This window comes from Liolophura sinensis, chromosome 7 (genome assembly GCF_032854445.1).
Source record: "Liolophura sinensis isolate JHLJ2023 chromosome 7, CUHK_Ljap_v2, whole genome shotgun sequence".
Classification (NCBI taxonomy): domain Eukaryota; kingdom Metazoa; phylum Mollusca; class Polyplacophora; order Chitonida; family Chitonidae; genus Liolophura; species Liolophura sinensis.
This window is the reverse complement of record NC_088301.1, coordinates 39,810,192-39,834,679: the sequence shown is the minus strand read 5'-3', so window position 1 is coordinate 39,834,679 and position 24,488 is coordinate 39,810,192. Positions and strand designations below refer to the sequence as shown.

The 24,488-nt window shown below is 36.1% G+C and overlaps 1 protein-coding gene across 4 annotated transcripts in view; it reads right to left on the bottom strand.

Moving 5' to 3' along the window:
* Positions 1-5,346: 5,346 nt before the first annotated feature.
* LOC135469795 (muscle calcium channel subunit alpha-1-like) overlaps positions 5,347-24,488 on the bottom strand; it is a 79,066-nt gene continuing 59,924 nt past the window's right edge. Inside the window, exons 31-46 of one of the 4 annotated variants that reach the window (XM_064748396.1) lie at positions 22,708-22,830; positions 22,438-22,503; positions 21,897-21,988; positions 20,873-21,035; positions 20,101-20,228; positions 19,812-19,908; positions 19,184-19,385; positions 18,627-18,757; positions 17,475-17,585; positions 16,558-16,883; positions 16,002-16,235; positions 14,872-15,164; positions 14,325-14,360; positions 10,096-10,268; positions 8,241-8,525; positions 5,347-5,854 (exon numbers count right to left, since the gene is read on the bottom strand). In XM_064748396.1, the coding sequence (XP_064604466.1) occupies positions 5,837-5,854; positions 8,241-8,525; positions 10,096-10,268; positions 14,325-14,360; positions 14,872-15,164; positions 16,002-16,235; positions 16,558-16,883; positions 17,475-17,585; positions 18,627-18,757; positions 19,184-19,385; positions 19,812-19,908; positions 20,101-20,228; positions 20,873-21,035; positions 21,897-21,988; positions 22,438-22,503; positions 22,708-22,830 (2,478 nt within the window). In that variant the 3' untranslated portion in view covers positions 5,347-5,836. Of the gene's footprint in view, positions 5,855-7,708; positions 8,526-10,095; positions 10,269-14,324; positions 14,361-14,871; positions 15,165-16,001; positions 16,236-16,557; positions 16,884-17,474; positions 17,586-18,626; positions 18,758-19,183; positions 19,386-19,811; positions 19,909-20,100; positions 20,229-20,872; positions 21,036-21,896; positions 21,989-22,437; positions 22,504-22,707; positions 22,831-24,488 lie in introns of those variants that run through there. The other 3 variants (XM_064748398.1, XM_064748395.1, XM_064748397.1) reach the window with 3 other exon arrangements.

Genomic DNA, 24,488 nt, shown 5'->3' with positions numbered 1-24,488 from the left:
TTATTAGTTCATGCCTTGTGGTTTTTACACAATACAGTTTCACACAGTGTGAGAAAATGATACTTTCTGAACAGTGCTGAAGCTGGCATTGGCAACAAATATAATTATTACATAGATATCATGTAAATGCACCCTATCATTTATGCAGGGGGCCTCCGTACCTCAGTTGGTTAGCTTGCTAGCGCAGTGTGATGATCCAGGAGTCTCTCACCAATGTGGTAGCAGTGAGTTCAAGTCCAGCTCATGCTGGCTTCCTCTCCTGACTGTCAGGTAAAAGGCCAATCAAATAAATAAGTATCATTTTGCCATGACACATGCACAATGATGGCCTCCTGTGGTGAAGTATTTTCAAGTTACACCTTGTGTAGTAAAGTTTATCAACAGAGTTTCTCCTTGACGTTGTAAGCCTATCCTGAGATATCTAACTATCCAAACTTTGTCACTGCATCGGTATCATTTGTTCCTTTTTTTTTTTTTTTCATTCTCTTATTGGTATGAAAAAGTTGAGACCATCTTTTTAGTTCAGTACCAAGAAATTTCTGTCAGCAGCAGCGGATGGTCATGTGTTTCCATTGGGTTTTGCAGTTTCCTCCAATGAGAATCCTCGCCGTCTTCGTAGGAGTGAAATATTCTTGAGAATGGCATGAAACTTCAATCAAATGAAATACAAGACAACAGTGGTCAGTTCAGCTTGGACAGCTGAGTCCCCACAACTGATATTTCTAGATGGCTGTGCTATGAAAGAAATTTGTGAAATATGCACCCGAGGGTTTTTTTTTTAGTTTGATTGTCCCATCTTACTGAAGAATTTTCCGCAGAGTGGTGGTCAGTGTATTATGGTACAGGAAACCAGATTGCTCAGAGTAAACCACTGACCATTGTAAATTACACTGGTGATCTTCTCCACACTTCATACTGGTGAAAACCAAGTGGTCTCCAGTCAATTTATGGTTTTGGTTGTATCTGATAGGTCCTGTCATAAATTAGCTTAGCACCACGCAATTTAGACTCTACCTCTCTCATTTGCCCATCCTTTGTGCAAAAGGTAACCCACATGCATTATTAAAACAAATGCGATAGAAACTAAATCCAATATATAAAATTATGATGGAAACCTTAAAGAACAGAGGTTTGATGATGTGGAATGCAATTTAATGGGTGAACCGGAAGAGTCCATAAAGTAAAATTGTGGCATTTTGACTGCAGTATTGCCAAATTAATGGGCATATAGCCTCAATCATCCACTGAAAAACAAAATATGTGACTTGGAATGTGTCAGTGACTGATGATGTTTGCTGCTCTTGGGTGATGTAAAGCAAGGCAAAACTGATTGCGAAAGAACATTCTGTTTCTGTACACACTGCTGACATACATGTATGTATAGTGCTGCCTCACTGGAATACCATACCGTACACCAGACACAACATCCGACCAGTACTTTGCCCTTTTTACTTTGTGTCCTTTTAAGCAGAGCACTGTTCTGAAGTCTGATGTAGGACTGGGCTCGATAATGCACCCCGCTTACATACTATTAACTGTCAAGAAATTAGTATAAAAAGCATCTTGTACGTGGGGTTGTCAGGGTACGAAATATGACTTAAAATGTTATCCAGGACTAGAAGTTGCACGTTTTCTCTTGAAAGACTCTTCTCGATCTTAAAAAGCTGTTAATACATAATAATAAATGATTAAATCCTACTGGGAAATGTAAAATGATATTATTTGCCTCTAAAACTGCAATTTATGCATATAATGATAAAAACATGAACAAACACGAAAGAAAGGGCGGTGTACAAATGGTATGATATGGGTAATTTATTGCACATGTGAACACTCCTGGCAAAACTGTACCTGTTTCAACTGAACTGTACAAATGCATTCAGTAGTTTTATGCAAATAGAATAGTCCAAAAGCTGAACGCAAGTCAAAGGATAAGCACATTGTAATGTCCACGTAGTTACTTTTTAACGAGGAATTTCTACTTTTAAGGTACATCAAATATGCCCTGTGCTTATTTATAGGGTTGCAACAACTGTAGTGTTGGATAAAGTGATGAAGCAATGATAACAACATTATTTCAATCTAAATCCCGATTACAGATGAAGGGAATAAGAATACAACATGGTTACTGAGTTTACAGTATCTATGCTTGTGAGTCAAGTTAAAATAAAACAATTAGTATCTATGATGCGCAGAGTAAACAATCTGATCTTAACATTTGGTAACAAATCCAAATTTTAGTCTTTAGCTAAAAAAATGGTTTTGGGAAAGTCTTAAATTTAAGGAAAAAAAAAAAAGGAAAATATAAGTACTGATTTACTATAAAGTCTTTGGTAAACCTACAGAGGTAATTAGATTCAGAAAGATTATCAAATGAGCACGCGTCCAACTCAAAACCATGCACCCCTTTTCCATTTAACACCTCAGTTGAAACCTCACACAGCACAACAGTTTTAACAAAGATAATGTTAACAATCTGTACAGTCATAAAGGTCACTGAATGATTGATTCTTTGTAACAAGCTACATAGTCTGGATAGTTTAAAAGAATTTCATATACCATGTACAGGTATCCACAAATTTTATAGCACAGAACTACGTGTACCGGTATTGTTTTTATATATTTTCAACACAGCAAAACTGTCTATCCAAGACAACTGGCAGACTTATAAACTTGACAAAAGTTATGCAAACAGAACGCTAAAACCAGTGATATTTTTGTACAAATATGCACTTGTGCCACAGTGAACACATGAATTGTGCATGGATTTAAAATTGTGTTGACATAAGTTAAATTTACCAGTAAGGATACAGGAAATTTTTAAACAAGAGCAGGTGTTATATATTTGGCTTGTCTGTTTTATGTAAACAAACAAAGCCAATTTTACCTAATTTCCCTGGTGTGAAATAATCATTAAAAATGTAAAACTTGTGAAACATTACATGTGCAAATGATACTCTGATCACCAAGGGAAAGCAAGTAATTGATATTATGTGATTTAAAACTTGCGTGGATTTCACACGCAAGACCGGGATAACTGAAATATTCACAGTCATCAAAACAGCCAATAAGCCGATGATTCATCCATATAACAGATGCAAAGGCAACTCCTGTCAGAGTTGACTTTTCATACAAAAAGTCCTCTAAAGGCAAATGACAAAAAAGCTATTAAATATATCCACCATCAAGAAGCTGATGCAGGATTTTGTCAAAAACAATATACAACAAATATTATGTCATGGTGATAAAACAATGAGGTTGAGTATGAAAGAGCTGTGGTGAGTATACTGTATCATGAGATTCCGGTTTGACATATGGAGAGATTCGCAAAGGCATTGTGGTTGATAATGCTTGTTTGCATGTTAAAAACAATCAACAACAACCAAAACAAACAAATGAAGGAAGAAAAAAAATAACATAAGGAAAATGACAAAAATACAAATAATACAAAATTTCTAAAATATCCAAACAAAATTCGAAATGACATTACATGCACTTCAAAAAAAGTTATGCCACTAGTAACAATAATCCAGTACAAATCAAATTGTATGAAATCAATGCTGAAAAGAATGCTGGCAAGAAAAGAATGAGGTAACAGATCATTTCGCAGAAAGCCTAAGTAAATACTTCAATGGGAGAATACACAAATCCTCTATAATGTTGAAAATATTACAAAACATCTATTTGTCAGAAGTCAAAGAAAGATCAGGTGTAAAATAATGCAGTTCTTGTAAAAAGAGAGTAATGCAACAAACAGAATTCTGTTATCTGGGGCTGATTCCACAAAGACATTTCTGACTTAAGTCAAAACTTAAAACATTGTCGCAATGTTTAGTTTCCGCTAATGGAAGATGAAATTTTGACACATTTGTTTTACTATTACATTGATGTAGTGGTCAAAATTTTAGTTTACTGGGCTCAAAAATAAGCAGTAAAATTTCAAATTTTTGGCTCAAGTCAAAACTTCCTTTGTGGAATTGCCCCCTGACACTTCTGAACCAGTCCACAGTTATCAGATACCAGCAATACATTAAGACGTGCTCTACTTTTGCAGCTGGAGGAACCCCACCATTAGAAAGCTAATCTAGCATATGCATGTAAATGTTCATTCTTTAAAGTACTTCATATACATAAATAGTAATCTTGCAGATAAAAAGAAAGAAGCTGGACAATGCCAAAAACTTCTTTATCATGGCATTTAAACTAAAATCTGGCACCCAGATCCACCATCTGAAACTCACTGGGTACCTGTATATCAGTATCTAACTAGATAAACCTGTCAGCAATAAGACTCCAAGTTTCTTATTTAAGACTGGTTAACTGCAGTTATCAGTTAACTACTGTTATCATCATGGTAAATTTGTTTCGAGTGCAGTCTTTATTGATATTTTGCAAAACTTTACAAATCCTGTAAATTATTCTTAGAGAATAGTTCTTGTTAGTTTCAGTCAGTCCAAAATTTCTACACAGAGTTTCAAATTGAAATACTGAAAATCCATCTCTTCTATGGAAGCTTTTGCTGTAAACATTGGAAAAAAAGTTCTGGTTATTCTAGAGTTCACCAAGTCCATCACCATGCATTTGCTGTTAGACGATATTGGTCAAACTATGGTACATGTAAATGAATACTATGTGGAATTTCACATCAAACTCATAAATAATTGCCAATGAGAAATTTGTTGCCTCTGGTTCCTTAAGCATGGACAATTCCCTCTTAAAACTCAGGAAAATAAAAAGCAATAAAAACAAAAGGTTGGAAATGATATGTGATATACAAGACAAAGCCTTAAATCACACTTGTCCAAGCATTTAAGCAGTGTCAGTTTGGTATTTGGTTTCATCATAAAACAGGACCTGACAGATAACGGCATGAAAAACGTTCCACGGAAAATGTAAGAAAATGTGATAATTTGTGGATGGGGCAAGAATTATTTCATGGATGATATTTTTTGTCTGCATACAGTACAGCACACTAAAATAAACCCAATGAAAACTGCAAAACTTGGTAACATCTAAATGAGGCAAATCCAAAGCCAAGTTAATGAAGACTGAAGAGATTTCAAAAGGTTATCAAAAGGGTATGTCATTTTGACATGAAAGTGGCATGCTTGTTACCTGTGGAACAGCCAAATAAACTGGATATTAATACCAATAATGTGCCTAAAACTTCAGGGCTTGATGGATAACTGTTTGCTTCAAGTTTTTGGCATTGTGTTTTTTTACGCTTGCAATCACAGAAGGTGGCTGTTTTCCCATTTCCTTAAAAGTATGTATCATGCTAACCTCACTTCCATCAACTCCACGCTCCCCTCTAATCTTGAATCAACCTCAAATAGGTCATTCCACACTTTTCAGTTGTATCTAGATAAGCAGCCTCTACAATCCACTCCAAGATTCCTTGAAAAACCCTTAACAGCAAGCTTGCGAGTTAAATCTTCGTCTGAAACTATCCCTGGGGCACTGTTATGGACAAACTGTAGGGCACTCTTTAGTGGATTCATGAAAAACATAAAATTGGTTGCTTAAATGTGGGTTTGAAAATCAATGGTCATGGTCATCTGGAAATCACAAAATTAATGAAGCTTCATTCACTTTGGGACTCTCATGGGAAGTCCAACACAAAAGCTTTGGACAAAATCAACTTGTAAACACACAGGAGGCACCCATCGTTTTCCTTATACGGCACTTGGATCTGAGTTTCTCCTTACAACTGCTCAGTTTCAGGCTGAAGTCTTCCTTCTTTCAATGTCATCTGCTGGGAGCAGGAGGGTGACCACACCACCCACTGTGGATAAAGGGGACGTCAAAATCGGCAAATTGGCCCCCCAGTCATTCTTCACCTCCACGGCCCCCCCTATTAGTCCCAAAGGAAGAAGAGCTTGTGACAATCATAAATGAACAATTAGAGTTTCTGTAATTTTTCTTGTATGGTTGCATGGCACGAATAAGAACAAAACTATTTTTGATTCCTTAAACTTTTACATACTGCTTACTATGAACTAAAAAAAACAAAACAAAAAAAAAAAACAACAAAACATATATAATAATCAACCCCCACCAGAGCATTTGGATAATACTTATGAACTAGTTTTTAGGAATTTGTTGCCCTCTGAGGAGGGTATAAGAATTAGCAGGAGTAAATGGTTACAAAATAAATCTGCAGCGGTTGAAAACTTGACAACTTATGGTTTCATAGAAAATCTTGTGTATTAAAACAGAGATGACCTTGTTGACAACTGTATACTCTGTCCTCCAAAAACATGAATGATAGGGTCAAATTACTAGCCATAACTCAAGGAATAATAACATCAACAAGCTCTCCAAGGAGTTTCAGTATAACCGGTTATGTATTGTATCAAAAGTTAGTAGCATAGGAATTATGGTTAATAGTAGTATAAAGCTAGCTATGGTCAGATGCAGACAGAAAAAAATAACTTAGTAACAGGGGCTGATCCCCAAAGCAAGTTTTGACTCCAGACAATATTAAGAATTTGCATGAACATACATGTACATTTGACCCTCACTACATGTTCCTGATGGTAACCCCTAAGGTGCAAAAACAAACGTTCATATTACTTCAGGTATTTGACTGAAGCCAAAACTGCTTTTGTGGAATCAGTTCCATATAAAGAATAAGAAGGTGAGAGCATAGCAACCAAAAGCCTGTCAGGAAACCAGACAACTGAATTAAGACTGCCAACAAGACCACTCTAGTGACAAACTCATTGTCCTTACAGTTCATATAAGGCAGGATATACATGTACATTTCAGTTATTACACCGTTACAAGCATTTGCAAGACACTATTTCATATAATTTAACATTATGTCTCAAGGAATTTATCTCACAAACTGTTGTGGACAGAAGAAAATAGAGGTTGATACTGAAATACATGTATCTGTCAACATGTAAACTTGCAGGTAAAAATTTGGGGTGTGGTCAAATGTTTGTTTGACGCTGACGTTTCATTTCATGACACCAGCCAGATATCAGATATTCTAATTAAGATCTCAATTTTTTTGAATTTATTTATTTGATTTTTTTTTCATGAAAGTTTCACAGGGTAGTCAGGCACTAGTGGATAGAAAAGAAATGTTGCTCATACATACAAACTGTAATATAGAGACAATAGAAAAACAATCATGGGAATGTTTTAAATTACTATTTAAACAGTTATATTAATTGCTGCTACATATAATATATAAATTTTTTTTTCTCTCATCCTTATACAATGTGGTCACTGATTTCAAGTTTACTTGTAAGTCTCTACTTAATGTAGCAATGTACATGTATCAACAGAGCTGTGGTACATGCTCTTTGTTTAATAAGATGCAAGACCCTGTTCTTCCAGCTTAACCTACCCCCTATAATCCAATCCATGTCTGCAACTTCACAGACAGAAGAACAAGTGTAACGAAAAAAAAAACCATAAAAAAACTTTTTTTTTTACTACTAATGACAAATAGTTTATAATGTATACAATATTTAGTTTTAAACAAAACCAGTTTAGATTGATTTATATGACAAAAGGCAAAATTTTTCAAATTACACACAATTATGTGCTACATGTATTTCTCTAAAAGCCTTTTTTAAAGTGAAAAATTGCCCAGTGGCTCATGCAAAAGGAGACAGACTGAATGCTCAGATACTCATCTGTTTCTGGTTCTTTTGTATAAATACAGCCAGAACCAGCTGGCCACATGCAGCCACCTAGTGGACATATCAGGTAACAAAGAGAGGTAACTGATATCACAGGTTTACACATAGCTGGTAAGCAGGCAGGTTATAGGTTAAAGATCTAACAAATCCTCAATGGGTATTGAAGTTAATGGGTTTTAAATTATTTACAAAGGTGTGAAGTCTATGTACAGTAAATGTATTTGTGATAAAAATATACCAACATTTGCACAGACGCCCAAACATACACACACAATTATGTTACTAGAAAAAAAATGAGTTGATGGCGGTGCAGTCGGCCAGTACCATCCAGTGAAAAGTTAGTCGTTTTCATCAACAAGCCGTCAGAATTTCATGCAGATAAAAACACAAGTGTTGGTCAATATGCCAACCAGCCAAACCAGCAAGGGTTAGTTTGTTCACACAGCAACAAGTTGTTTTAACAATCCATGCTGATAGAATGCCACAGCCACCATCCAGATAGCACACTCCTACTAGATGTGAGGGAAGGCCAGTTAAACACAGACCAACGATAGCGTGCCGCTATAATGTGGTCACGTATACCATTTGGTCGTCTGTAGTCAAATCAAGGTCATCAGAATAATGAGTTTGCTTCTGTAGCATGTCACCCTCAGAAGAATACTGGTTGTAGTCTCTCATCTCATTGGCACTATAGCCCCCTAAATGTTCATAATAAGGGGGTCGTATGCTCACATTTGAGGTCTTCTTTTTCATGATTTGTCGAGCGGCTCTATCCAAATCCGCCTGCGTCATATCTGTTGCCTCGGCTATTTCCTGTTGGAGATAGTGGGCATCCACGTATTTGTTAAGGCCCTCCTGCTGTAGCACCTGGTAAACCACCAAAGGCTGGGTTAGTAGTGTTAGGAGCTGTTAGGAGATATCTAGAATACTGAAATATGAACCTGGAAGCTATATGGTGCAAGTACACTTCTATATACATGTATAGGTGATGACTTTTCTTTAGCAGTAGTGGAATGAGAAGGTGGGAAAGGGGTTGGGTCCGGTGGGTGTATGGGGGTTTTGGAGGTGGGTGGGGGGGGGGGGGAGTTGTGGAGGTAAGGACTAATCAACAAAAATAAATCTGCTTTTTGCCACCTTACATATGAAACCAGATCACAGGCAACACAACTGGATGAAAACAAATATTCATTGCTTTCAAAGACATATTTCTAACATTTGAACTTATCAAATCACTTCATTAAAACCTGTACAAAAATTTCCACACCTCAAACCAAAGAGGTTAGAAGGAAACAGATATATCAGAGTATATGCGAAGTTTAGGATGATAGGGGAAGATTTGAACCAGGATATAACAATCCTTTCGTGGAAAAACATTAGAAATCGATGCTAAATAATACCTTAGACTCTAAATATGCGCAATATCTGCAATCACACATGTATGAAGTTTACAACATTTTTCTCATTAAACACTGGATGCATACCGCATTTTATTCAGTAAATGCAGGGACACCTTCCGGCAAACAAGGAATTCTAAATAAGTATTATTATGGGGTTAATACCATCACCGATTGAGTGAAGTATATGTCTGGTGTACAGTGTATTATATTAATAAAAGAAAAAGCGCTGTGATCATCATCATATATATGTGTAGCGGGAAAATAATGAAAGCTATTCAACACTTAAATTATACCAGATTTTAACAGAAAAATACACAATGGTTTTGGTGAAATGTGTCTGCTCTGATGAGATGACAAGAATGTGTCTAGGGTTTGGTGAAGATTTCAAGAATGTGTCTTGGCTGTTCAGGATGAAGATGACAATAAACTGTCTAGGCTCTGACAAAGATGACAATAATGTAAGAAAGGAAGACAAGAAAGACTCTGGTGAAGATAGCAAGAGCGTGTATAGGCTCTGCTGAAGATGACGACTGCGTCTAGGCTCTGATAAGGACAAGACTGCGTCTAGGTTCTGATAAGGACAAGAATGTATCTAGGCTCTGATGAAGATGACAAGACTGTATAGGTTCTGATAAAGATGACAAGAATGTATCTAGGCTCTGATGAAGATGACAAGAATGTATCTAGGCTCTGATGAAGATGACAAGAATGTGTCCAGGCTCTGACAAAGATGACAAGAATGTGTCCAGGCTCTGACAAAGATGACAAGAATGTGTCCAGGCTCTGACAAAGGGGGTGACAAGAATGTGTCTAGGATATCACAAAAATTAGTTTAGTCAAGAATAAGCCTAGTCTAGGCTCAGATGAAGATAACAAGGCTATGTCTAGGCTCTGGTGATGATGACATGACTGTGTCTAGGCCCTGGAAGATGATAACAAAACTATGCTTACTTGTTTGGTCTGTTGTAAATGGCAATCATGTGGTTGTTTCTGCTTGATTGTGTTCATAATATGTTTTGACTCTCTGTTTCAATTCTTACCCTTTCCACTAAACTCTCTGCACTGCCTCGTAGCCCAGTACTGGCCTGAATGGGGCGTTGGGTTGAGCTACTCTCTGGGCCAGATGCCATACCTCTCGACCGCCCCTCATCTACTGTCTTATAGTAAACACCACTATCACTCACTCGCTTCAAGCGCTTTGACTCATCTGGACCTAGAACAGATTAAAAATTGAAACAGATTATGTGCTTTGAAAAATTCATGTACACAGATGTTTTTTGCACTAGGTGACAGTTTTGTTCAGTGGTTGATTTACAAGCATACCTCTTTTCAAATACTATTTTCACTTAAGCAACTGGATGTTTGCAAAATTTTGTCTTCAAAAACAAGTGAAAGTGTATGTATTCCATTATAAAACGGTCATGTGATGTCTTTATTGCTTTTTGATGCTAACATGACACCACATCTATCTATATATATATATATATATATATATATATATATATAAATATATATATATATATATATATATATATATATATATTTATCCAATAAATGTAGCTCAGGACATCAGGAGTCCTTAACATCCACATCCACAACAATTAAAATGACGAATATCCATCTGCCAGGCCCCTTTGTATCAGGGTAATCCAGTCCTCACAATCTTCATAAGGAATGCAGACTGTAGCCAAACATGCCTTGGAAATGTCAGTATGTGTAGGCGCATAAAATTTCAATTGCACGCTTACATACATGCACGTGCTACACTCCTGACTGCTTCTGCTGGGACTTCACACAGTCTTTCCTTGACGGACAAGTTCTAAAACTGTTTGAAGACAACTGCTGCTGTGTTTTAATGTATATAGATAACAATTTAGAAGCCCTATCCAAGCTTGTGACAGTAAAGCCATTCTGCAATGTCCTGTTTTGTGTGGTGATCAAAGTATATTTGATCTTGTGTATAAATGTTGTGCTTTGGTCTGGTACTTTGGTCTGAGCACGAATGACTGATATCACATAATTAAATTCCTCTGCACTGCTGCACGCGTATGTGTAGGCAGAGAAAGAAGACAAAATATTCTTGCTGATTTGAGGCATACTTGTTGGAGATTCTCTTTATATGTCATCAAAATACTGAACTTCTACTGTAAATTTTTTTTTATCCTGAATGGCTGCATTGTGTTATATATACACTACTCGGGATGTCCAGCTGGGCAGGGCAAAAATTTAATAAGTTAACTAACAACTTTATATACAGGGGGTCCCAGAAGTCGTGCACCATCCTGATTTTCATTTTCTTTCTGTGTTTCAGATTTAATACTGATCCTAAATTTTTTTTCTCACTTTCTAGGTTAATTATGGCCAATAAACTAACAGCACCAGAAACAGTTGAATTGGTTTTTATGTTTGGAAGAGATGGGGCAACACACCACTCTGTAGCTCAAGCATTCAACCTGAACCTGGATGGTGCGCGACTTCTGGGACACCCTGTACAAAGCTATAGGTAACTCCACCACCTTCAGCATGAATACTAAGCCAATCTCAAAGCCATAATAAACAAAATCTCAACTATAATTACATCCAGGCAGCAATTTTCTGAAATAAAATGTACAATTAGCCAATAACAATGCCTAAAGCCTACATATATTCTGTCCATTCAATATGAGTACTACAGAGCACAATATCTTCTTCAATGTAAATAGCTGGTAAAATGTATTGGATAGACTTAACTTAGAGTTGTGTTTTAATACTATATAAGAAGGGGGCAAAAACAGAAAAAGAGCTACAGTATGTTCCATAATGTGATGATGAGGAAGTAAAATAGGGCAGGTATCACCTGTTCATCCATCTGAGGAAACCTAACACGATATTATAAAGTTAGTCACAAAGTACACCTGATGCATCTCAGCTGTAAAGCAGATAGCATCACAAACAAAAATCACCATCAAGCAATCTACAGATCACAAGATTTAGCAGAAACATCTTCATTGGTATACGATTTATTACAAGCTTTCTCGAAACTTGTTCCAAGTTAAAACAAGTCTAATTTCTAAAAAAAAAAAAAACAAAAGGAAAAAAAACAAATGAGGAAGAGTCTGAAAAGTTCTCTATCAAAGAGAATAACACAGCCAAAAAGACAGACTGCTTTAGAGCATGTAACAGTCACAAGCTTATCCCTTTGTGAAAACTGATGTAATGCAAATACATAGAAGTGTGAATTGAAAGTGTGCTGATAAAATAAGAGATCCCCCTCCCCCCATCAGACATTTTTAATGTTACATTATACAAGGGTTTAAAAATTACTAGAAAATATGAAATATTATATGTAAAAGGGGGCAGATTGTTTAGATGCAAATACAGTTTAAGTAAATAAACCGAGGTGATGCGCAGCGAGAATACTTTCTCCCACATCTCAAGAAAATATTATTACCCATATCATCAACATTGCGAAAAAAAAAAAGTATGACGGTAAGTTTTGTTAGAAGATTTAAAAGCAAGAAAGTTTTTATAAAGATCAAGCACATATTTTTAGAATGAATGATTATGTCACACCAGCAATATTTCAGCCATATCATGTACATAATTACATGACTGACCCCACTAAACAGAGGCAATATGAACTAGAAACTCTGAACTCTAAAATTTGTAGCATCCCCTCTTATCACTTTTCTCACTCTTAGCAAGCATTCACACATTACACTACCCACTCTAACCCATTCATCCTTTACTTTACTTGGTATTACAATTAAAAGATACGTTTTGTTTTAGTCCTCATTTTTGATACAGAATTGAAAAATGTGCAAGCACTTAACAGACAATTCATTTCTTTCATGCTTTAAAGCACAGAAGTTATTATTTTTTTTAGTTATTAAAACAATACAGCCTTCAATATTCAAATCTACAATCATTAAAATTATACAATGTTTTTTAATTAACAACCAATGCAACAACACCTTGTACCCACTATGCCTACCATACAGTAGCTGAAGAAGCATTCTAAGCTTTGGTTTGAGAATACACAAATGCACATATGTAATCATATATGATGCCTTTATATTCATGAAAATGCATATTACTTCTATATTCAGCTGGCAAGTAAATACTTACATATGTATAGACATTGCATGCATTCTTACAATATGGCAAATTATTAAAGCATACCCATAAAGCAACCTTTTTATTTATGTATACAGCAATGCCACACATGTATAAAACTGACAGTACCTGGCCGTACACCTTTGCTCAATTACAGTTTTACATTTTATGCAGAAGACGGCAAAAGATTTAGCCCTTTTTGCTTCTGACACAATTGAATAAAGGTGTTAGATTTAGCTCTTTTGTTTCCGACACAACTGAATAGAGGTGTTATATCTTAAGACAACCAAGAATGCAATTTTTCATTTTGTTCAGTCTATACCTAGACAGACATCCATTCTAAAGATGCCAACTATAGTCAACAACAACAGGATAATTATTTTAGTTTAACTACACTACAAGCTACAACTAACGATGAGCAACTTTCTTGCATCCTTTAAACAGCATGTAAGTCTACCAGATCCAAAACACAGCACATCTTAAATATTTTTACCATAGTGATGATTATTAAACAGAATTAATTGAAATAAAGTGACCGTGGAGAAATGCCTTAGTTTTTAAGTATCTTCATCAAATAAGGCACTCACCATGGCTTTACATATTTCTGATAACATTTCTCACACAAAGTCAGCAAACAAGTTTAGTAAACCACTCCTGACTAGATTAGTGAATAGCGTATGCATTGCGCATCTACACTTCAAATAACTACAGCTCTATATTCTGAACTACTTTTCAATGTATTAACCCCCTATATGGCAGACATTAAGCCAGAATTCTACTAATTTGTGGATAGAAATACCCTCCTGACCTTGAGAATCTTGGAAGTAACTATGATAAACCCTGTTGTGTGAATATAAACCAAATCATCAACAAAGGGAAACAAAAAGGTAAATAACGAATACAATTCTTTGAAATTATAACTATTTTACTTCCTTCATATTAAATGAAAATCAGATAATAAAATAAATAAATATAATAAATAAAAATACCCGAAAAAAAATCCCTCATAATTGCCATAACCTGTCACACTTTTCGATATGAAAATCACGGTCAATGAAAAATAATAAGAAAATAAATAAAACTTTCTCAACCCAACATCTGATGTCTATCAAGCCAATCTATATCTAGGCACTTTCCACATATCATATTGCTTACATGCAGCAAGCCTACCCACCTTTACGGCGACCAAACAGTGAGGACAGCAGTGGACCTAATGTGTATAAAATACAATGTTATGAAATGGGAACCTAGTTGGTTATCTCCAAGTCAGCCTTGTAATTAGATCAGCTTGTGGTTCAAAATTTAAAATGAAATGCACGAAGATCGAATCTGCAAGAATCAGCTGTGTACTGCACTTCAAGTCCTACAGCATACCTAGATTAAAAGCCAAACTTTGACATTTGCATCCTTTACTGGAAAAAAAAAAATTGAAGTCAATGACTTAAGAAGTTGTTTGTACAACATGGTGTTCAACACCAATCAAATATTATGATGATAACCTTGGCATTGTCAAAAACATCAAGGTTGAAGAAAAAAAAAAAAAAAAAAAAAATTAAAACCCCAGTGCACTGAGCTTTACAAACTGTTCCAATAGACAGTCCAGCAAGATATTAACAAGTATTGTACTGGACTATTGTTCTTGTATAACACAGGACGACTACAGGCACTGCTCATGAACGATATTTAGTTGACTGAAAGAAACATGCAGGTGTTACAGGTACCTGGTGTGAGGTAGGAAGACCTCATCATTCCTGGTGAGGCAGGTGGGGTCCGATTTATGTAGCCCTCTTGTGATTTGTCTCTACCGTCTGGGGTCATCCCGGCAACAGCCATGGCCTGAGTCTGTGTCAGTTTTAGCGGCTGCGCTATCTTCTTCATCAGGGGATTCTCATCGCTCTGCTGTTTACCAATGCAGCCTAGCTTGAAGGATGCACCACGACGACCAACCAGCTTACGAGGGGGTGGGGTGGGAGGAGTCTGCTCCCGCTCGTAATCGCTGTCCTCCTGTGGAAGACTGTACAATGGGACAGTGGTAAGCATAACTACTAAGCACCAGTAGAAACAACCATAGTTAATATTAATAAACACTTAACTCACGCACAAGAAAAGGGTAAACTTGTAGTGGGTTAAAGGAATAGTTACCTGTATGCATGCAGAAAGTAGGTAATCAAGTACAGATATATACAGTATACTATTGTGCTATTGTCTACTTTATGGACAAGGACAGTTTTAATGCCTTAGGAAAGTATTATTACACCACCAAATATGAAAATACAAACTAAATGAATTCAACATTCACAATGAAATGAACATTTTTTTACCGAACGCCAGAAATATGAAGTGATGCCTTAAACAGGTTCAGGGCTCAGGGAGGTAGCACACCAGCATGGCGCTATGACGCAGATGCCTCTCACCAAAGGAGTCCCTGTGAGTTGAAGTCCATCTCATGGTGGCTTCGAGGAATGTGTAATGCCTGGGGTATTTAACATTTCTCGAAAAAACTTTGTTTGTTAACTAGAATCCATGGCTTTAAAAGTGGTCAACTGCATGATAGTAAGGAATTAGCTGCATAAATGTGGGTCAAATGATCTAATGATGTACTGACGCACCCAGCAGTACTGAGCTACTCTGACAAGACGGTACTAAAAGGTAGATGCCATGGATCTCAGACTATCCGCTGCAAAACTTATCGGTTGTAAATGATTTTTAAGTCCGACAAGGTGTGAAGATGAATGTTCTGTAATGGAGTGGATGAAATGATTCCCTCAGGTGTGAGCACACCTGTAATACTGAACCTAATTTTGGTAAATAGGGCTCCACTTCATTTCCAGACGTCAAAAATAATACTTACTCTCTGTATACATAAATGCCTTTCTTGCAAGTCATCTCTGGCGGGCGGGAGATGGGGTTTTCGTTTCCACCTGACCCCAGCCCTAATGGGCGAGCTGCAGTGGACCCACCCAGGGGTCGCATAGGAATAGTCTCGGAGTCTGACTCACGAACTTCACTAGGGCTGCTAGCCGGAACAGAGGTGGGCTCTTCACTATCCCCGACTAGGTCTCCATCTTGTCCTGAATATGTACTGCTGTAAACAGGGTTACAGAGTTTTGTTCAAGGGTGAAACTCCACGCTATAAATCACTTATATAATATGTATTTGCAACAATTGTCTGACACCCAATAGAGTAACAATGCAAAAGTTTGCTGAACAACATGGTATAACACTTGGTTGGGCAATTATAGATTTGCCTCCGATACGGTCCATGGCAATGTAGCATGTTGCAAATAAACTAGCACTTCAAAAGCAAAGAATTGACCCATGTTAAACATACTATGAAACACAATAGATTCGATTTGAATAGATTCAAAAGATACGCTTTGAAAAAAAAATCGATGAACAATTCTCACCTGGCTCGACTAGGTAATCTGGATTCTTCACCTGAAGTCACAGGTGAGTTCTGATGAGGGGAAGTAACAAGTAAGGGACTACGGTTGATGGCATTGCGGTACTCAACATTCAGGTGACTGGATGAGTTGGCAGGGGATACCTTGCCGTTGAGAGAGTTCTGGGGTGAGAGCTTAGTGTTAGGCGTGGTGAGGGAATTGGTGGGTGAAATTTTTGGATGCCCAGAGGTGGAATTGATGTGAAGCGACTGCGTACGGTTAACAAATGGCAAAGTGGTCTTGTGGCCAGTCAGAGCAGACATTACGGTACCAAACAGACTGTGGTTTCTCTGCAAATAAAAAAAAATAAAAATAAAAATCACTAGTTGAAGAAAAAAACAAAGCAATTGATTTCCATGTCATAAGACTATGGTAAAATGAAATACCTGACCTTAAATTAAGGTTTTAATTTAACTGGTTTCTTTTGGGAAAGCAGAGTAAAAGTTAATGCGTAAGATATTTTTCATTGTGACCCTTTGGAGCTGTAAATATTTTAATACTTTGCTCTGTCTCTGAATACACAGCTCTGTGCAGACCTGAAAAACAGAACTTTTTCTATTACATGGATAAATATATAACAGCATTTTCTCCTACAGCTAGAGTGCACCCATGAGTGTTGTCCATCATGTCCTATGCAAGTGTGAGAACATTTATTATTGTAATTCAACAAACTTACAACATTCTAACTAAACAATAAAAAAAAAAAAAATACACCAACAAATAAACACACCAATACCATTTCAAAATCAATTCTGAGGTGGGGAATCCCAGTGACAAATACCTTGCTTGTGCAGAGGACGGGCTTAAATCAAATAGACAAACAGACAGGGCATAACTGAGTACACAGGGTGGTAGAACAAGTGGGGAGTGACAATAAATACCCTATGCATAGGTTCCTCAACCTCCCGTTCAGGGAAATCCTCCTCATCTAAGTTGCCAGATATAGCACGGCGTATTTCAGGTCCAAGGTCGTGCACTGCTCGAAGACCAGCCTGAATAAAAACAAAAGTGGGTGATACACAACAACAAAAGGTTATCTCAGGCAAAATTAAAGAGAAAAATTTAATTTAACTAATAAAAAACCATAAAGACAAAACGATGACATAACAAGGGAAGAAAATTTGCCAACTAGTTAATAATGCCAAGTGTTTCATATAAATGCACCTCTATGTTAATTTTTACAATTATTTTTGATGTATATTGATGAGAACAGGATAGTTGTGTACAATGTGTGGGATGATTCCAGGAATTCCAATTTTTTGTTGTTGTAAAAAATCAAAGATAGAAAGACTTAATTTTATATTTAATCTGTATACTTAAAAATAACTTTTGTACAATCTGAAAAGCATGGCAAAGTTTTACTTCACGAAATAAAAGACAACAGGAAAACACTGAAATGTTCTATAAAATTTGGGGAACAACATCAAGGAGGTATACTACGTCAAGGTTACACAGCACAAGGGGTAAAAACGACAAACACAAAACACACATAATCTAACACCTAATCGTCATGTTCTTAGCACCTACAGTAAATGACCTAAAATTTCACTCATGATTACATGTAAGTTGGATATTTTACCCAGTTCTGAGAATTCTACTGATCTTAGAAATGTATTCTGAGGTAGTATCATATCCTAATGAAAAAGTTTCAGCCCCAAAAGTGACATTTTATGACATTTAATTCCCTTGAAAAATGTAATTTTTAGGTGAAAATTTAGGTCATTTACCATAATAGCCACTATCATTTCAATAAAAAAATTTCTCATGGGGCATAAAAATATGGTAAAACGTTGAATTAGCACTCTTCTTCACTCAATGAACCCATCTTGGGAAATTCCAGCTGATAAAATTTCTCAGATGTATTCAGTGAAACAAGGCTAATTTGACTCAAAGATTACTATGTTTAAAGGCTTTGTCAATCAAATCTGGGCATAAAAGAAACATTATTTAGGTACGGAAAAAAACATCACACAGCTTTAAAAACTCCCCTGAATCGCTCATATGAATGTACTAGTAACAGCTCTATCTCTCACCTGTAATGCATTTGTATGTTCCTGGCCTTTGGAAATTTTGACCTGCTGCTCTTTTCTTTTCTTAAAGCGACGAAAATAGTCCTGGATAAGGAAGGTTGCATAGAACTTTCCAACAGTGACATCATCATCGCCTAGAAACAGAACATGGATTGATGGTAGCAACACAAATCAATCAAAATGACTGTTTCATCTATGGCAACACGGACCAGTGTGGAGCAGGCATAAAAACAGTACATTGTTTTACGCACTTTTTATCACCATATTATATCTAAATATTATTACAAATATCAAAGGAAAAAGTCACTTGGTGCACAATATGGTCTTCAACAGCTGTTCAAGGTGAAAGATTTTAAATTTATTTATCTGATTGGTATTTAAAGCTGTACTCCAGAATATTTCACTTATACGACATCGTCCAGCATTATGGATGGAGGTAACCAGGCAGGGAAATGTACGTCCATCCACCAGTTTCTCAAAGATCTTCCCACAAATGACCGGCAAAGCTTTTAAAGACTACTGTCTTGGTGAGCTTGTAAATTAAAGAATTAATTCTTTACCTGCAGGCGGCACAACTTGGTCCAAAAGTTTGGGACTCGTCCTCTTCCAGATCTTCTTGATGACTGCTCGTAACTCCTCATTGGCCTGATCAATGTTTCCTTCTACTTTTATCTTCAGTGACGTTCGCACGAGAGCAAACAGTGTTGCATTGAACATCACTGTACCGTCACTGTTCAAGGGCATGTTCATGCTCACTAGTCTCTGTTCAAAAGCACATTCAATAGGTTGAAGACATCTTAGATATCAAAGAAAGACAGACATGTTATCTGAAACGATCAGCAGATGTTGTATGTAGATACCTAATTTGGCAAGTGATTGAGGGGGCAGGGACACGGTAAGCTACCTACAGAATGAAATGCACAGCAGTTACCAGAAAAAAAAAAAATCAACATTAATTTCACAAGTGGGACAATATCTGCAATAAACTATTAATAATTTTGTACTTATTATTTTAATATTTTGAATTCTTTACAAACTGTTCTTGAATGTACAATATATTACCCAAGCCATAAAGACAATCAAATAGGTAGTACAAGCCACATTTGCCAGAAATAAACTGGTATACCAATGCTACACACCATAGGTGAAACAACAACAGCTATAACCCTTTTTAGTTTTAAATCTTACCTTACAAGCGACTCTGTGCGGACACAGTTTGCCAAATCCCAGAGGTGGAGATATCTTACGTAGTAAAGTAACCACATCAAGATGTTTGATTCTACCCCTGAAGATGAAAATGAACAACAAGTGTTGTAGGAGTTGAAAATCAATTTTATTAAATCGATGAAATATATCTAATAGCTCAACATCAAAAATACTCTATTGTCCACTAGAAAAAAGATAAAGTAATCAGTCTTAATTTATTAAAAAAAAAATCTGACGAAAGTAAGAAAAGGTTTCTGAAATCGAAACTTACTTTGCTTCGGGGTCATACTCTGACCAATGTCTTACAAATTCATCTAGGTGGTGTGGACCGAGGATTGACCAATCGCGGGTGAGATAGTCAAAGTTGTCCATGATGACAGCCACAAAGAGGTTAATGATCTGATAACAGAAAACAATTGCTAATTAATTACATATTTTCTACTACAGGTACATGGTCTTGTTATTTACCATGGTTATGTTTTGATATACAAGTATGGGCAGGTCAATAATGGTTACAGTACAAATGACAAAATTGTGAGATTATAACTTTTACTACATGTACATGTATGTTGATCCCAGCATGCATTAAACAAACAATTTGAGCAGAAAATGAACAGATGAACAAAAAGGGCACATTATGCTTTGATGTGAAAGGCATAAGTCTGGCTGATGTACACCCAAAAAGTTCTGTCCGCTTGTAAATGTCAGTGTCGCAAACAGAAAATTAATCTTTAACAGTCCATTTCAGGTGTGGCAAGATTAGATGGCTTACTGGTCTATATTTTATACTTAATGCCAAAACCAAAATAATATAAACAGCTTGGAACTTTATTTCAATGTACTATATATCTAACAAGGTGAACACATAACATGCCACACGATTCAATTACTGCTGCGGCCAGGAATGGTATGCAAACCTTTAGAATGAGCCACCACAAAATATTTCTGACAAGCACAACTGAAAATATGAAAGCCTTTATATTCAAAATAGGCACTTTCTCAAATTTCTAAAGAGAACTTTTTCTCAAAAGGCAAGTCCTTACCAGGAAGGAACACAGCATATAAAACGAGATGAAGTAGGCATATGCAAAGTCACTTCCACACGACTTCTCTGAGTCAACGGAATCTGACAAGGGTTCACAGCGCACTTTGGGGCTGTACACACATGACAACATGACGTCCTGCCATGCTTCTCCTGTTGCGGACCTGTCAACATATAACAGTATCATCTTGCAAGACAAGTGCGAGTACAATGTATAGCCCTGGCAAGTTTTGGATTAGGGGTCAGAAGTCATTCACTAAGTCACATCAACTAAGCATGGCATAAGTTAGGAAGACAGATAAGGTAATGACAGGTCATGGAAACTGAAGTCACAGTAGAAGTAATTTTATTGACCTGGTCCACCTGTAAGAAGCCATCTTGGCATGACGAGAGTGTGACTACCATGTTGGTGGCTCTGGTAGTTATGTGCAAGTGATGCTAAGACAGCTTAGTGCACGTAAGCCTTTGCAATTGTTTCTTGAAGAAACCATACAAAACTTTTTCTTCACGTGCTCCTGTGTACAGGAAAAGTTCTATGGTTGTTAAGTAATAGGCAAACAGTCATATAGGCAACACTGAGACATTATAGTCTCAATTTCCCCCAGTAATGATGAAAATTTAAAAGCTTCCAGTTCAACTTTGTTTACTGTAAAACATGTGAATGTAGAAGGAAAGCTGCAAAAGATTTCACTTAAGAGTGGATGTCACTGAATGGCATCAGACTTGAGGTGAACTTATGTGGGCTGTATTGTGTACCTGAAGTGAAATGCCACAATACTCTATGGCGACATGACCATAAAACACTAAGCTGGCAAACTTGAGGCTCACAAAACAGCCCACATAAAAACTCCTGAAGAATGATGCCAAACTCAACCATTCTTCCAATAATGCCACAGACTAACTGGAAGACATAATATATAAGTAAACGACACGGCAAACATGTAAACATTTTTATGTTTTTTTTTTCTTCTTAATTACATAAAAACAGCTTTAAGTTGTCATTCACATTAACACCCCCAACAAACCTGAAGAGGACCAACACTGCCTGAGGGAAAGTTTGGAAGTTGTTGTTCCGAGTAATCTGCGTGTCATCATCCAGTTTTATCTTACCAAATACCTGAAATGAGACAGAACAAGTTCCAATCAAATCAGATGCCACCATATGTTTTGTTTTGAGCATCACAAAACATTGGTGGAAATTTACATATTTCTTTATCTTATTGGTGTTTTACCCTTTACTCAAGAATATTTCACTTATGCGATGACAGCCAGCATTATGGTGGGAGGAAACTGAACAGAGCACAGGGAAAACCCACAACCACCTGTCAGTTACTGAAGGACCTTCTTATGCACTGAGAGAGGAAACCATTTAGCCCCCAACATTGGTAGAGAGGTTATATAAATAGACAATATTAGTTATTATAACACTCTTATTTGCTTTTAAATATCTAATGCTTAATTTATTTACAGTACCATATATTTCACTAGTATGAGACAACAGATTTTAAATGAAGTCACCTTTGATACCTTGCTATAAATAATGAAGTTAATTAATTGGCATCTTACCTGCATACCAATTACTGCATAGACGAAGAAGAGCATGACAATTAGCAGACCAACATAGGGTAAAGCCTGCAGATAAAAAAAGGTCACTAATTAGTAAAACTGCACTACAATACATGTTCTTATGTTTCCTTCCATATGAACATTACAAGTCACAGATAAGGAGCAGATTAACTCTAGTCCACAAAATTATACTACTCAAAAGAAGCCATTAAGCTCACTCCATAAATGTGACAAAATATAAAGTTGAAAAAAAATTTTTTTTTTACCCACCTGAAATGACTTGATAAATGTCCATAGCAATGTCCTTATACCCTCTCCTTTGCTTAGCAGTTTGACCAATCGCATCACTCGGAACAATCGGAAGAAGTTGATACTGATGATCTTTGTCCCAGGCTGTCATAAGATACACAAAACAATAAAGTATTATTTGAAGAAAGCAGTTTTACTGAATGCTTTTATCACCATTAAAATGATGTCTTGTGTTGTATTCAGATATCAGCCAGATAAAGAGCAGTAGTTCACCACAAACAGGTTGGGAGTATCATCACACTCACAAGATAGCAAGCCAAATGAAAACATACATTGGTACAAATTTTTAGCCACTGAACAGGCCACTGGGAATTCTCATAGTACACTATACAATAAGACTGACATCATAAAAAAGGACGGTTATTTAATTTACGACAATATCTCAGATTACTAAGGAAGAAAAAGAATTATTATATTTCAATTTATGTTTCTTATACAGCCTCATTTCGAACAGTTAAGTGCTAATAGCCCTTTCCCCCCCCCCCCCCCATGATCACACTGCATGAGACAACTAGACAACGTTTAATCAACCTCTACCATCAAAACCATGGTAATTATCCAATTCACAATACTTATTCTGGTGTAATGTTGACACATTACTAGCATGACCTGTCACCAAGAAGACAAGGACACAAATGATAGTTTTTTTTGGCTTCATAATGTAAGGAAACATGAAAACTACATTTACTTTCACATCTTCTAAACTACATGTACACAATAAATAATTCTTCAAGCTATATAAAAAATTATTTCTTTCACTTTGCTGCTGGCTTTTATTATTCTTTTAACAGATAAATATTGAAGACACACAATAAAGTTAAATCTAAATCTTCAAACCTTTCAAGTAAAAACCATAGAAAAGATTTTGGACAGAAGCAATGTCTGCTTAGAAAATGTCAGAATTTAACCAATATTGTTAATTTGACTGACAGATATATTGTGCAGTGTTTAAGAAAAAGTAAAAGATACCTAAGTATGCATCACAGGAGATATTTAATAATACCAAAACACGAAATAATTAAAGTATTCATATTTGCAGTAAAAAAGATTGCAGGTCATTACTATGTGCATATAATTTTCAGAAACTACACCACAAGGTTCTCTTATTGACGGACACTGTTATAAATTATTTCCTTTTGTAAGTAAACTTCAAAGCAAATTTAAATTCAACTCCGTTTAAGAGTTAAGAAAGGCACATGTCATAAAGGGTTTATCTCATCCCAAAAGCTGAAAATTTTGTAAAATGATTTAAAATCTTATTCTCATCAAGTGATAGCAAACATACTGGTAGTTGAAGTTAATCCACTTTCATAAATATGTGTTGAAATTATTTACATCATAAAATGTATGTTGTGAAAAAAGTTTGTTTAAGAATTTCTACATGGTAGATGCATTACTAACAACAATAATTTCATATATATACAGTGTATATATATATATATATATAAAGGCAAATGATATTAAGCAGCATTTATTGTACAAAGTAACAAATTTCTAAGTAAACTTATGAAAACAATAAGACAATCACTGTCTATCTCTCATAAATATCGAGAGGAAATGACAAGTTCTCATACTTTAGGTTGCAAAAAGTAGTTTTAATTTGGGATGAGCAAGATAGTTAACCACTGTCCCTTCCATTTTCACAGAATGATATAATGAAAGACATTTTCATATTGGTGCAATAGAAGAATACCTCATACACTGCATTACAAAATCCATATAACTACATAGATATATCTTCA